The sequence below is a fragment of the Cordyceps fumosorosea genome, assembly GCF_001636725.1.
Source record: "Cordyceps fumosorosea ARSEF 2679 chromosome Unknown scaffold_56, whole genome shotgun sequence".
In the NCBI taxonomy this organism is placed as follows: Eukaryota; Fungi; Ascomycota; class Sordariomycetes; order Hypocreales; family Cordycipitaceae; genus Cordyceps; species Cordyceps fumosorosea.
In genome coordinates this window covers 59,841-74,306 of record NW_017387356.1, presented here as the reverse complement: position 1 = coordinate 74,306, position 14,466 = coordinate 59,841, and the positions used below count along the sequence as shown (strand labels likewise).

Sequence of the window (14,466 nt, the reverse complement as noted above, 5' to 3'; positions counted from 1 at the left end):
TACATGTATGACGTGGTGGACGTATCCACACCGCCACAGCCTCAGAGACAAAGCAGCCGATCAACGCAGTTGCCCAATTGTACATACTGTGCAAAATGCTTTTGTGATAAATTCTCTACTGCACAAAGCAGTCGAATATACGAGAAGTAGGGTTATACGGCACTTCACGCTCATATCCTCCGCGTCACCATTGTTGGCTCTCTCGGTAGCTCTCTCGCAGGGTGAGGAATCAATCCACCCACGTCCACGAGTGCTTGTCGTGGATGGAATTGACAGCTTACTCAGCAGCGCTGTCGTGGGTTGAGTCCACGAAGCCTTCTCGTGGGTTGATGGCCACAATATTGAGGACCCATGTCGTCTCCACATCGATTTCCTAATTGAGTAATTTTGAAGCTATCGTGAAACCCCCTTACCCCGCCTCATCCTCGAAACTCCTCCGTTGAGCAATCCTCCCCAAGCCCCATTGATACAGCCCTGTCCAGCAGTATATTGTCAACATCCTTGATTATTCCCGCGCGTAGCCACGAGCGTAAGGTTTGGATAAGTCCAATTGTTCCTGCATCCATCCTGTTCCGCAGCGGAGTAACCATTAGCCCTGCTGCCGAGAACAGCCTCTCGCACTCTGCGCTCATGGCCGGCACTGTCATCACATCAAGTGCCATTCGAGACAGCTTAGGATACTCGAATCTCTTCAGGTGCCAATACTCCACCGGGTCAGCCACATCTCTGTCCAGCTCCGACATGCTAGCTTGCCAGCGTGCGTATTCATCTGCTCCGGCAGTGGGTGCATTGCTTTGCCGGTGTCTATTACGGTACCTATCAAATGAGGACAGCACAGTCTTCTGCTTTTTTAGCGCTGGCCCATCGGCAGTGGATGCGACTGTGATTTGCAGGTTACTATATTCATTGCTCCAGAGCTGCTGCACAATCTGCTTCGCTTCTTCAACCCATTCCGGGTGGTGCCGGCCCCAAATCTCGTCAAAATAAGTCCATCGCAGCCCAGGATGCAAAGCAGCGGCAGCGTAGTAGACCGGCGTGTCTCTCAAGGTATTATAGTACTTGTCCAGCTTCATCCAGCCAAGATTGACGTTAATGCCAAAATGCTCCGGCTCGGGATGCGTCTCGATCTGCGACTTTGCGTCTTCCAGCTTGCTCAGAAGGAACTCAAATGCCTCTAGCACGTCAGTCATCGAACCGAAGGTCTCTCGTATGCCGGAGGCGCGACAACGCGGCTGCCCATCGCCCTGGAGCGCTTGTACAACCACGTGGAAGTCCGAGAGGATCTCGTCAAAAGTCCTGAGCACCGCCCAATCGTTCTCGGTGAGGAAGCTTGACTCCTCAAGACAAGGAGGAAACCTCCGGCCTACCTCTCCTCTCCGGCCATCTCGGAAGATTCTCTTTGCTTTAGCAATGAACTCTTCATAGAAAGGCTGCAGTCGCAACAGCCGCTTGATCATGTAGTATTGGGATAGCCATCTGGTATCGTTGTCAATAACCACGTCGACTGGCCGTTGCTTCCCAACTTCGGCGTCGTCAGCTGCCGCATACGAGTCTTGTTGGATTTGGCGAAGCAACTGCGTCAGAACATCCGACCGATGGACCCAAATGGCAAAGTTGTGAGCTTTGCCGACGGGGCCTCTCCGCATCCACGTGTCGTGCGCTGCCCTTGCCAGTGCTTCGCCCTTCGCGACGGTGTCCTCAAACGCCTCGACATCTTTTCCAAACAGAAGGGACTTGACGACGAGATTGAGAATGTGGCCAACGCATCGAACGCGCCGTCGCACCGGATCGAAGTGCAACTCTTGCGCGATCTCGCGCATCGCCGTGTCGTTGTTCGCTGCATTGTCGAGGGTGAAGTAACCCACTTTGTCCTCGATGCCGAAGGAGCGAATAATGTCAAGGATCTCAGCAGCGATATTCTCGCCGGAGTGTCGTTCCACCAGCTCCGGAATGCCCAGGACAAGCTTTCGGAGTTGGTTGTCCTCATCTCGGAAGACAGCCGTCACGCCGTATAATGCGTGACGGTTTCTGGTCCTCGCGCCATCGAAAGCGATATGTATCTGGCCCGGAGACCTCCTCAATGCATGCTGAACGGCATCGCGATGGCGCTCGAACTGCTGAATAGCCAAGCTCTGGATAGTCTTAGCAGTAACATGCGCATCCTTGATACGCACCGCAGGATTCAGGTATTCGAATATTTGTCGCAGACGTGGATGTTCGACCTGCCTGAATGACTGCTGGCTCTCTACTATCCAGTTCACCACCAGCTTCTGGAACTCGGCTTGATCGAATCGTCGGATTAGGTTGTTCGCCAGGGCCTGGTCGTTAGGCTCCAAACGTTTGAGGCCCATGAGGTCTGTGATCGATGCGAAGGCTTTCCTTCCCTCTTTCGTCTGCAGTGGCGTTCGTCGTCGTCCTGACGGATCCCAGTAGCCGTGAGACTTCCAGAGGTGGTGCTCGGCATTCTGTGTGCCTCTTGATTCGTATGACTGTGGTGATGATGCTTTTTGGCGCACGCACGGCATGCAGATCCATCGCCTGGACGCTTCTGATTGAATCTCAACGCCGTAGTCCCATATCCAAGACACCGTATCCTTGGTTCGTTCGGCTAGTGTGAAGCCCTTCCAGACGCGGAATATGCGCTGCTCCTCATCTGAGGATGGCGTCCAGGATGTCAAAGGAATTTTTCCCGCGTCTAGAAGGGCAAGCCTCGGGAGCAGTAAAGCATCGTGCGGGGTATCATCGCTAGCTGGTGTTTTAGGTTCGATGTTGGTAGTTACTGGCTCGGCCATGTTTCAGCTGCCAGTCGCCTCGTGTTGCAGGTGGCCTAAAATGGCGACGCGTCGCAGGACGCGACAAGGCGCGCCCGCCGTACTGTAGTGGGTGGATAGTGCCGACAACTAGTGTTACGTCGGCCCCAGCGAGCGACTTAGGTTGGCCTCTTACCCTGCAGCAGAGCTTCCGTTTCTCGCGATGCTGGACGACTGGTCAATCCATCCATATCGTCCATCAAAATGCGCAGCACCGTGGATTGGTTGATTATGTAACAATTCAAGTCGTGGGTTGACGTTGACGCGTGTTGAGGTCAATATATTGGTCAACCAGTGGATTTCGTGGATTGATTCCTCACCCTGCTCTCTCGTGAAAACAACCTTCTTGATCTTCGGCTCCTTCGAGAAGAATATCGTGACTCGCCTCTTGCCTCCTCCTTCCAATCATTCACCTCTGTCTCGATTTCTTGGCCTTCGAAGCTATGAATTAAATGTCCCCTTTGCGTACGCTGGTCTCAACCCAGCAAGACGTGCCATGAATATGAACCTGTTGAGAAATGGGCGACTTGAGAGGTTCCTGATTTTGGCAGGGCGGGATCGACACACAAAGCGACTGCCTTGATTGAGCGAGCAAAATAAATATTTGGTCGGCGATGCTTTAGTCGAGTAGCCTCCGTTTGTGAAATTCCACACGAAGCTCATCGACGGGCCAGTGGTCTCTTTAGCCGCCGGATTTTGGTCGTGAACCTCATCGGTGATTTGTTGGTAGATGCAACAAATTGGCCACAGGGCGAATCAGAATCCCGGACTTGTGAGCAGCAAAAATGTGCAAAAACTACAAATCCTGCGACAACCATCCAGGTGCAACGAAGTGAAGCCAATGCAGATGCTCAAATAGGAGTTTCTCGCCCATAGAGGGCGAGAATGGACTTCGATGTGAATCACTTGTAGTGTGATTCAAAATTACAGCGTGCACTCTCATGTCTACTTAAATCCGGTCTGCACTACGATAAAAGGAATCACTTTCTTTGTTATGTTTATGGATGAAGAAGGGCGATATCTCTGTATTTTTCTTCCGGACTACTTTTTATATACCAAGAGTGCGGCAATGTCGAAAAGCGACCAACAATGTGCCATCGTCACTAGGTGCGCTGAAGGGCAAAAAATAACACTCTTGCACCTGTTACTGTCCTCTTAATATGGTGGGCACAACCACGGGAGCTCCCACAAAGTACAGCACCCATATCGGGCCTTCCTGTGACAGAGTATGGTGGTGTTGACAGACTGTCGAGACTTGTTTGGTCTGACAGACAGCACCCAGGAAGAACCAGCTCCGCTCACCGAGGCTAGGCTCTTGCGCGGACAGTAGCGCAGCTGCGAGTTATCGGCTCCCCATTTGGCCAAGTCAATTGCGTTAAAGCCGTGAGCATCTTACATCGTTGGGTCAGCCGCACTCCTGTCCACCACTTACAATACTGTTTTGCGGAAGGATCTTGCTTGGGTTTCGACTGGCCGCGGGCATGTGGTCAGGGGAGGGGAGGGGCAGCGAGCGGCCTGGCATCGCCGCTAGCCATCCATGACCTGGTTATAGGGGCGGGAATGACGATGTCTATTGAGAAGTCTCCAGGCAGAAACAGTCGTCCTCTTAAAAAAAATCAAGGCTGCATCTTGCAAATATAAATACATGGCCATAGTAACGAGTACAGCATCGGGAGATTATCTGCGTTTAATCATTTTCTTCGCCCAACCTTGGCTGCTCGGAGCCTACGATGGATGGTAGCTCCCTCATCCTGCCTGAATTGACTAGTACAAAAATTTGGACCGAAATTACCTTGGACCCTGTAACCAGATACAATCTTGCCCGGTATGGTTCGAGTCCAAATGCCCTGAACTAGTTAGCTAGATTTTGGAGACCACTGAAAGAGAGCTAGCTTGTTCCCTGCAGTGAAGTGAAGACCTAGTGTGCTTGCATCTGCTGCCTCTGACCTAAATGCGCTGAAGCCGAATGGCGTGTGCCGAAAACTGGTCTCCATTGTCCCGGCAGGAGCACTCGGCGCTCCAAACTGGCTCCAGAACAATGTACCACAAGCAAGCAGCAATCTAGGTCGCAGGCAAGGTTATACAGAGGCAGCTTAGCTTAAACCATTTGGCTGAAGCAGTTCAGTGCTTAGGCAGCCCAGTGCTTGAATAGCCAGCGAAGGAGCTCAGTACCATAGTAAACGGGTGCCCGTAATCGGGCATGTGACTAGGTTTTACATCACAGGCTACAACAAACAGTAGTGGACACGCCTTGGCAACTTACCGTTCCAGTGGAGAACCCAAATGGCCTCTAAAATTAGGCCTGCAACTTTGCCTAATCAACGTCATCCATCAATCACTTCATCCATTTATCCAGCGGTCCTCTGATCTTGCCCATACTAAAAATCACGATGTCTGAAAGAAGAATTCAGGAGCTCGAAAGGCAGCTGCAGCAAGCAAAGGCACGAGAAGAGAACGAGCGACGCGAAAAGGAGAAGCAAAGGCGCGTGAGCGAGAAGAGAACGAGCGACGCGAAAAGGAAGAAGCAAAGGCGCGTGAGGAGAACGAGCGGCGCGAAAAGGAAAAAGAGCGGCGCGAAAAGGAAAAAGAGCGGCGCAAAAACCGAAAGACGACTCTAGCGGAGTACTTGCACAACTGTCACTTCGACCTGTACCAAAAACTCAGGCTTGCTGGCCCGTCGGAGAGCTCTACTGGCTTCGCAACATCTGTCGACGGCAAATACTATCCTAGGTGGCTTCGCCCTTGGCATGCCTTTACCGACAACCAACGACAAGAACACCTTAACGATATCATACGCGTCTGCGGTGGGAGGCGACTTTTTCAGCAAGCGAGCACAACAAGAGATAACGGAATCAACTTCGAGCGGAAAAAGGCTGGCTATGAGAATGCTATCGACCACTTCGAAAAAACAGCAGTCGAAGACCCGACGTGGATGATTCTGGCGCCCGTTTGGGCTGACAAAGAGCTGTGTCAGACGTACCAGATCACAGATTTAACATTTATGAATGGCATCCGCAACTTCAATGACCTCACCGAAGATCTTGCGGCTGAGATCCAAACAGGGAGGGCAAAGCAGCAACCTGACGGAGGTGGCATCCGAACAGGCATAGACGGGAACGAGAGCCCAGCTTTCATGTATGATTACAAGGCTGCGCACAAGTTTGCCGTAGAGGATCTCGAGGCCGCTCTCGAGAACGAGACGCTGTTCATGGATGTCTACGAGTGGGCGCGGACCGACCAATACAAAACAGACTCGACGCTTCGAAAGAAAGAGCGAGAAGCAGCGCAGATTGCCATGGCACTAATACAAGTCTTCAATTATATGCTGTGGTATGGAGTCGGGTATGGCTATGTCGCCGCTGGGAAATCCTTGGTGCTTCTTTATTACAACCAAGCAGAGCCACTTGTCTTGCGCTGGCACCTTTGCGTAGCAGACAAAATGGTGATTCGACCAGCAGCTGAGCTTCATGTCGAACAAGTGTCTCAGACTGCAGTGGCACAGCTTGCCAGCTTTTGTCTGCTGAGCCTCCGCTCTCAGGCGCTTACGGGCCGTCCGCTCCAGGAGGCAATGAACCAGACGGAGGGCATTCTGAAAAAATGGAAAAGGGAAGCATACACGGACCCGGTTACTCCGCAGGAGTCAGACGACACTGATTCATCTTCATCTGTGCCCTCGCGCGGCACAGATAAATCCTTTGCTTGTGATGCATCCCCGGTGACTCGAAAATATCCTTTGCGGAAGTCATCGTGCAAGGATTCTACGGCGCCTCTCGAGTCGCGCGATGAGGACGAAGAAGGCGGAGCAGAGGGTTATCAACGCCAGCGCGGGGCAGGAGCCAGCGTCAACAAGGGAGAGAAGGACAGTACGAAGAGCAAAGACAAAGGCACCGAAAGCTCTGCTCCAGCGCCCACGAAACAATACTGCACACAAGCCTGCCTTCTGGGCCTCAAGCTGGGTCGTGAACTAGACAGCAGCTGCCCTAATGTGCTCTATCACGGTGTTGGCGGCAACGCACGCCACCCGATCGACGCTCAGGAGTTGACTAAACTCATGAGCGAGCAGCTGCGTCAGGACCCGTACGGGAGCTGTGATGCCCTCATCGGCCGGCGCAAATATGGTTCTAGTGGAGTGCTGTTCAAGTTAGAACTGGCACGCTTCGGCTACACTTTTGTCGGCAAGGGCACCGTGTCCGCACATCCGACGCGCCTGGAGCACGAGTGCAGTATCTATCAGCGACTTGAAAAGCTTCAGGGCGACGTGGTGCCTGTGCACCTGGGCATGGTCTCGCTCCGTCCTGGCTACCTCTTGCCTGGCGGTGCGTACGTGATCCATATGATGTTGATGTCATGGGCTGGGGTGGCGATGGATACGACGCGGTCAAATCTGGAACGGGAGGTGCAGCGATCCATACAAACGATCTATGAGCATGGCGTGAACCACCAAGACGAACGAGAGCCCAACCTGCTCTGGAACGCTGAGCGATGCCGCGTGATGGTGATCGATTTCGATCAGGCAACCTTCCTACCACCACCCAAGCACAAACGATTGTCTAAACTTTCCAAGGCGGGAAGGAAACGAAAGGGGGATGAGTTCAACCATAACAGCACGAAGCGGGGTGTGCCGGGTGTGCTGAGGTGTTCCATACCATCCGTATAATCTGTAACATAGGGCTTAGACACGTTTACGCCGGGGAAGGATCTCATGCGATGAAGAAGTTGTTATGTTGGCTAAGAGAAATTCTTCCGAGCCCGGCCGGTACGCTGTGAGAAGGCAGTCAATTATAAACCACCAATACAACTATGTACTTTTTAATCTTGCCCATGCTTTACATACAACCCTAGCTTTCGTGCCTCCTCGTGCCACGTATCTGGGCCAAATAAATCGACATCCAAGTCTCTCGCTTCCTTAAAAGCGTCATCTCCTTGCAAGAGCTCGATTGGAGCAGTCGGCCGTCGACGCGCCGCGGTATCTCAGATGCTGACGCCTTTTTCGCGCATTCGTTATTTGCCGTTATAGAAGTACAGCGTGTCTATGGAGTCGCAGCATCCCAGAGCGAGGAGTCGCACGATGGGCTAGTGGTCCGCGACCTAGCGAACTCCGGAGTGGGCAAGGACATACCTTGTCGAGATGTCGAGGCTGAATCACCGGTTAGGCACTGGGCTACAACATTTCGCCATATCGTGGGCTCAACCATCGCGGCCATTGTATACTTTGATTCTGCAAAAATTTTGGCGGACTCGCCTGTCTGGCCTGCTCGCCCGTGAACTGCGTTAGCCTTTCTACTATGGGAATGAATTCGTCGCCCCCTTTTCCGGTCCATGGGATGATGTTTTCCACTGCGTCTCGTGCTTTGTGCGCACTAAGAAATGAAGTTATTTTAGTCGGGCTATATTTCACGGAACAGTCCTAAAAGCATTTCTCGACGTGCCGGCGCAAACTCAATCATTTTGTCCACACGTCAGGCTCGAAATTTCCGGGTTGATGCGATTGACATGGTCATTTATCATAATCAGAACTCGGCCTTCCGCGGAAGATACATTTTTCTTCAGCTGCGTTGACAGGAATACGTTGCTGCTTGCAACAGATTGAGGGGCCATTAGCTAGTGGTGATTTGGCCGACACGGTCGGTCAAATGGACGAATTAGCTTTCGGGCTGCCAGTCAAATTATGGGGCCTTGGCCAGTTTCTGGGCCAAAGTATTCTGCCTAGTTAAAAAGTTCACGATGCTGGGCATTTCGGCAAATGCTGACGGCATATGCTGACGGCATACGCCATAGAGAACCATTCTAGGAATGCGATACAGAGAAGGGCGAAACAAATGTCACACTTTTAGTCAACAAGAATAATAGTGGCAGCCATTTTAGCCTGGGATGTAGCGCCACCGGATATCCACCAGGTACCCGAAACTCTTTCATGGGGTAAATGTGCGATTAAACTCAGCCGTTGGTTTGCCATATATGTATGCACCGGCTGTTGCTCTGTTACGACAAAATTACCTTTCGGCGATGGGGTAGAAATCCCCTTACCATCCTGAGCTTTTTTCCTGCCTAGAAATATGGCATTTGATCAGCTTCTGCCCATGTAGTCTCAATCTTGCCTGAGGAAAAAAAATGGTACAGGGTACCAGATACCTCTAGCGGCCAGATCGAGATCCACCAGTTCTTTAAAAGTTAACTAGCAAAAGAGTGACACTTGAAACGCCTTCTCTGGAACAAATGCTTTTCCCGTAGCAGTTGCTGAGCTCACTGACTAATGACACCCTTGACGATGCCATAGGATTAGAACATAAAAATGAAAAAAGCAGTCAATTTTATTAAAACAGCAAAAGCTCGACAGAGAGACTAGGTGCATCGGAAACACGCAAAGAGCGGGAGAAAAGAATCCAACGAACTACGGAAATGACGACGACTACGTTGACGAGGAAGAGAAAGCGAAGGGCCAGCCAGGAGTGGCACGGCTTCCCCGGTTTCAGAATTCTATCCTTGCTGGCACGGTATCGGATGCATCAAAGTCATGAGTGTCATTGACACCATTGACAGACGCGCTGGCTGGCTGGCCCCAGAACTCGAATGACAGATCACGCTGTGTTCGTACTGCCGCCTCGCTGAGGCCTTCGACCATAAGGGCTGGGTAAGGGGGCATATGCAACCTTACCCAGTTGTCCATGACTTGTAGAAAGACGTGGAGCTTCTCTTTGGAGCTCTTAAAGGAGTTGATGGGGTACCTGACGAATGGAGTCTCCATTGCCCAGCACGTTGAGCCTTGAAACTGCACGTTTCTTTAAGTCAGCTGTTTGTCGACGTAAGTACCAAGGGCGGTGATTGTACCGATGTACTGCTCCGGTACGAAGCTCGCTTTCAAGCCGCTGTGGAAGGCTTCCATACTACCACTCATTGCAGCGAGTCTCGTGTCCTACTATTTTTTTTTAACCGACGAAAAACTGCGTAAATATGAAGTAACGCGTTGAGCGTTGCTGGCGCAACAAAACGGATCACGCGTAGCCTCCACCGGGGCGTTAAAATGAAATGAGCAAGCGTTTGAACCCAACCTAGAATTGGCACGCCAATTCTGCAAGCGGGTATGCGACGTGGGCGATACGGCGAATGCAACCTTTGGCTGCAACAAAGCAAGACTCGAGGAGCAGGCGCCAGTGACTTGACCTCAGTAACAGTGAAAGCCGGCGCATGAAGAGACCGAAGTCTACATACCCGGGCGCTGGTACCAACCAGAACCGTTATGGGTATCGCTAGTGCGTTTCGCGGCGCAAGTCGAGTGCTTTTCCCTTGTCTGACTCCAACCAAGTCTGAATAGGTCTCTTCAGCGTACGGATCCCCCTCATCGTGGAGACAACCTTGGCTCACATTGGCCAGGAAAATCGAACTTCTGCCAGTCTCGCTCGTATATGTGATTCAGCGGAGTTGTGATCGATGGATGCCCAGCTATACCGCTGGCCTAAATGTAGCTGACCAGCTACATAAGGAACGGTGGTCTGATAAAATCCCCATTAGCTGATATTGCCTCAATAGAGGTTACCAATTCTCGATTATTAGGCAAACCTCTACATGAAGTATTTTCCTTCCTTTAGGTTACAAAAGAACCACCCTCAGCGGTATCAATTCGGAAGCCTGTTTCGTCCATGTTCCAGATGCAGTCAGGGGTAAGTCCTCTCTTTTTGAAGGTTGTTAAAATATTTTCGATCGAATCATAATTTTCAGCGTCTTGCCCCTCTAGGGCTCGAATTTGACTCTTTTGCACCTTTAAGTGGTAGCGTTTGACGAATTGTCGACCCAGCGTGGTTTAAAGTAGCTTGGTGTGGGATTTTGCGTAGAAGTTTTCTCTTTAATAGACTTAGCCGCGTCTGTAATCCGTTTTTATGGAATAGAAAGATTTAGATTATCAACGCGATAAATCATACCTAAAAGGCTTTTCTCTTCTGCCTCTTTTAACTTGGCTATGTGCGAATGTCGTGGCCGCTTCGCGTCAGTGCCAGCGAGGCGGCCCGCACAATACCACGCGAAAGGCCAAGTTGCCGCGCCGCTTTTGCAACTGGGAAAGTAGGATTTTAATCTATAAAATATAAACACTATATTGGGCAGTCCTCTTTTTCTTGGGCAGTCTTCTTTTTCTTGGGCTGAAAGAGTCATTTTTGGTAAAGTTACCGCGTGTCGGAGTTGTTGTGTTGATAAACAGTACCCACTAGTGGGCGGTGTGTGCGTGGCACGTGTAGGATGTGGTGCCCGTAGCAACAATACACGTAGCCTCTACGCATCCTTGAATAGTTCCACTGAGAGCCAGGAGCATACGTATTTTTCTGGTCAGCCAACACCATCGCTACGAATACAATGGCGAAAGAAACGGATGAAAATAAACGTCTCGAACGTTTGATAAGAGAATCAGAGTCGCGGCGCCAAGAAAGTCGACCCAAAACGGAGGAAATAGAGTGTCGCGAGGAAGAGCGACGCATGAACCAACGGGCGACTTTGGGCGAGTATTTGTACAATTGCCACTTCGACATATACCAGAAACTTGGGCTTGCTAGCTCGTCGCACTGCTTTACTGGCCTCGCTCCCTCGGTCGACGGCAAATACTATCCCAAGTGGCTTCGGCCCTGGCGAGCCTTTACCGACGGCCAGCGACAGGAACATTTCAACGACGTGATGCGCATCAATGGCGAGAGGCGGCTTTTCCACCAAGAAAGCACAACAAGAGATGTTGGAGAACGCTTCACGCGCAGCAAAGCTGATTGTAAAAGCGAGATTCGCTATTTTGAGTTTGTCGCTGTCGAATGCCCTGCGCAGAATATTCTGGACCCACTGTGGGCTGATGAGGGGATGCGCCGAAAGTACCAAGCTACGGATCTATCAGTCAGCAGTGGTATTCGCAACTTTCACGACCTCGATGATGACTTCAACCACAAACTCGACCAAGGTGTTGAATGGCAGGTCGAGACTGGCAGGGGAAAGCAGCAACCTGACGGGGGTGGCATCCGAACAGACTTGGACGGCAACAAAAGCGTGGCCTTTGTATATGATCTGCAGGCTCCGCACAAGATTGCCGTGGACTGTCTTGAGGCGGCTCTCGCCAAGGAACGCTATTCGCAGATGTCTACAAGTTGGCCTATGCCGAGCAGGGCATACCGGACTCGAAAACGCAAGAGGCTCAAGAAGCGCGTGTTGCCACAGCACTCATACAAGTTTTTAATTATATGTTTTGGTACGGCGTCAGCTATGGCTACATCGCCACTAGCAAGTGTTATGTCTTTCTCTTCTATGACCGAGCAGAACCACTGGTGTTGCGCTGGCATCTTTGCGTACCAGACAAGGCGGTGACCCGAGCAACATCCCGCGTCCAGGTCGATCACGATCAGGTTTCCCACACTGCTGTCGCTGAGCTGGCCAGCTTTTGTCTCCTGAGCCTCAGCTCTCCGGCGCTTACGGGCCGTCTGTTTCAGGAGGCTGTGGATCAGGCGGCGCCGGTTCTAAAGAAATGGAAGACGGAAGAGTACGTGGACCCGCTGACTGGTCCAGAGCTCGAGGTCACAGATTCGTCGTTGGCTCCGTTCCCACGGGGCACGGATGGGGCATGCGATGGCAAGGACGGCAGAGTAGAGGATCAGCAATGTCGAAGCGCGGCGAGCACCAGCCTCAACAGGCGAGAGACAGACTCCATCAGCAAGGGCAGTGGTGACGGCCCCGGCGGCTCTGGTTTGGCGCTCACGAGACCATACTGCACACAGGCCTGCCTCGCTGGCCTGAAGCTGGCTCGTCCCTTGGATAGCAGCTGCCCCAATGTACTCTCCCATGGTGTCCGCGGTGACGGACAGCACCCAATCACCGCCCACGAGTTTGCCGACCTGGTGACCGAGCAGCTGCAACAGGACCCGTACCAGGGCTGCGAAGCCCTCCTCGGCCAGGGCAAGGCCGGCGCAAGTGGGGTGCTGTTCAAACTCGAGCTGGTCCAGTTTGGCTACACCTTTGTCGGCAAGGGCAGCGTGTCGGCGCGTCCGCGGCGCTTGGAGTACGAGAGCCGCGTCTACCAGCGCCTGGACAAACTGCAGGGTGAGCTGGTGCCGGTGCACATGGGCCTGATCTCGTTCCATCCCGGCTACATCTTGCCAGGCGGTGCGTACGTGGTGCACATGATGCTCATGTCGTGGGCGGGCGAGATGGCGACGGACGCGACCACGTCCAGTCTGCAGTCCGAAATAGAGCGATCGCTGCATACGCTCTGTCAGAACGGCGTCGGCCATGGGGACGAACGCGCGGCTAACTGTCTCTGGAACGCGGAGCGAGGCTGCGTCATGGTGATTGACTTTGATTGCGCGATCCTACTCCAGCCACCGAAAAACAACTCGTTAGTTAGCCTGAAATGTAGTCCGCCTACTGCGTGTTGAAATTCAAAGTGAAACCGCACTTTTTTTTTTTGTCTCGCAGTCATAGACGTGATATAATCGCTTCTGCTACGAAGCGTAGACGCATTCTCCGTCAGGCGAATTATGTAATTGACCGATCAAAAAAAGAAAAACTCTCCCCTGTAAGCAATTTACCACACTTGGTGCTGTTAGCACCTGTTAGTCGGGCGACGCGTTTACAGGTGACAATGCTACACCTTTACTATGGACCACTATCGCAGCCCTACCAGCACAGGAGAAGACCTTTGGAGAGTTCATATTCCATTGCAGAGCTGATTCCAGCGACAATTCAAGCGGAAAATCTTCGAGAACCTTTAAAGAGACTGCTTGGTTGTCTTTTACAGGAACCCGCCGTTCAACGACGCATCAACATGCCAATGTCCGACTGTGCGAACCTCACGAAACACAAAACAATACAGCCACAGTGGGAGTGTCGACCCTGATCGCGTACGCCATTCGATGGAAAATGAGCTTGGCGACTCGTTTTCTTGCCCGACAAGAGTTTACGGCATCGTACGATTGTGAAAGACGCGATGGGGACGCGTAATCGGAGCGACGGGTACGAACGCCGCCAACACCAACACAGAATACATATTCAAGAACAGCATTATTCTCCGTCAATGACGCGTCAAAGCCGTCGAAAATCAACTATCTGGACCTCACGAGACACCACATATTACAGCCACAGTATTGTTAGGGGAGTGATGACCCTGCTCCAGTATGCCCCACGATGGAGAATGGGTTTGGTTGCTCCCTTCGTCCTGCCTAGCCTGGCCCATGCGAGTCGCGACAGGACCCGAAAGCATGGTGTATTGAATAGGCGAAAATAGACATGCTAGGCTTTCTTTCAAGCATCCTCGTCACATAAACGCCAAGTTTGGATGACAACAGTAAGCCCCAGCTGGATTGAAACGGATGGCTGGTCTGCAAGTCTGCTCATTTGCCTCAAGGGAACAAGTGGGTGGCGCATCCCCGCGACAGGGAACGAATTCAGGTGAGGAGAGGCATCTTGGATGTTCTAGCGGTGTTTCTTCTCGCTCAGCCTGCCATCTCATCTGCCAGTGCGAATCCATTACCTGGCGTCTGTAAATGGCTCGACCTTTTGAACCGTCTAGAAACGACCGAAAAACAGTGTGCTGCAACACTAAGTGTAGGGCTCTCTTTTGGCAGCCGCGCAACGCCGCGCTTCGAAAGGCGAAACTCGTTCGTGGTCTCGTCCAAAGAAACCGGCTTTCCGTCTGGCT

At 52.0% G+C, this 14,466-nt stretch overlaps 4 protein-coding genes across 4 annotated transcripts; 2 read left to right on the top strand and 2 right to left on the bottom strand.

Moving 5' to 3' along the window:
* Positions 1 to 277: 277 nt before the first annotated feature.
* On the bottom strand, positions 278 to 2,792 carry ISF_09589 (Ribonuclease H-like protein; the record flags this gene model as incomplete). Its single annotated transcript, XM_018853190.1, has 2 exons — positions 278 to 373; positions 588 to 2,792. 2 exons carry the CDS (start codon positions 2,790 to 2,792, stop codon positions 278 to 280), a joined length of 2,301 nt encoding a protein of 766 aa, XP_018699638.1.
* A 2,408-nt stretch (positions 2,793 to 5,200) lies between these two features.
* ISF_09588 (hypothetical protein) lies at positions 5,201 to 8,075 on the top strand (the record flags this gene model as incomplete). Its single annotated transcript, XM_018853189.1, has 3 exons — positions 5,201 to 5,296; positions 5,329 to 7,435; positions 7,705 to 8,075. The coding sequence occupies 3 exons, from the start codon at positions 5,201 to 5,203 to the stop codon at positions 8,073 to 8,075; spliced, it is 2,574 nt and encodes an 857-aa protein (XP_018699637.1).
* A 1,204-nt stretch (positions 8,076 to 9,279) lies between these two features.
* ISF_09587 (hypothetical protein) lies at positions 9,280 to 9,705 on the bottom strand (the record flags this gene model as incomplete). The annotated part of the gene is made up of 2 exons (XM_018853188.1): positions 9,280 to 9,572; positions 9,621 to 9,705. 2 exons carry the CDS (start codon positions 9,703 to 9,705, stop codon positions 9,280 to 9,282), a joined length of 378 nt encoding a protein of 125 aa, XP_018699636.1.
* Positions 9,706 to 11,153: 1,448 nt separating this feature from the next.
* On the top strand, positions 11,154 to 13,204 carry ISF_09586 (hypothetical protein; the record flags this gene model as incomplete). Its single annotated transcript, XM_018853187.1, has 2 exons — positions 11,154 to 12,004; positions 12,058 to 13,204. 2 exons carry the CDS (start codon positions 11,154 to 11,156, stop codon positions 13,202 to 13,204), a joined length of 1,998 nt encoding a protein of 665 aa, XP_018699635.1.
* Positions 13,205 to 14,466: the final 1,262 nt, after the last annotated feature.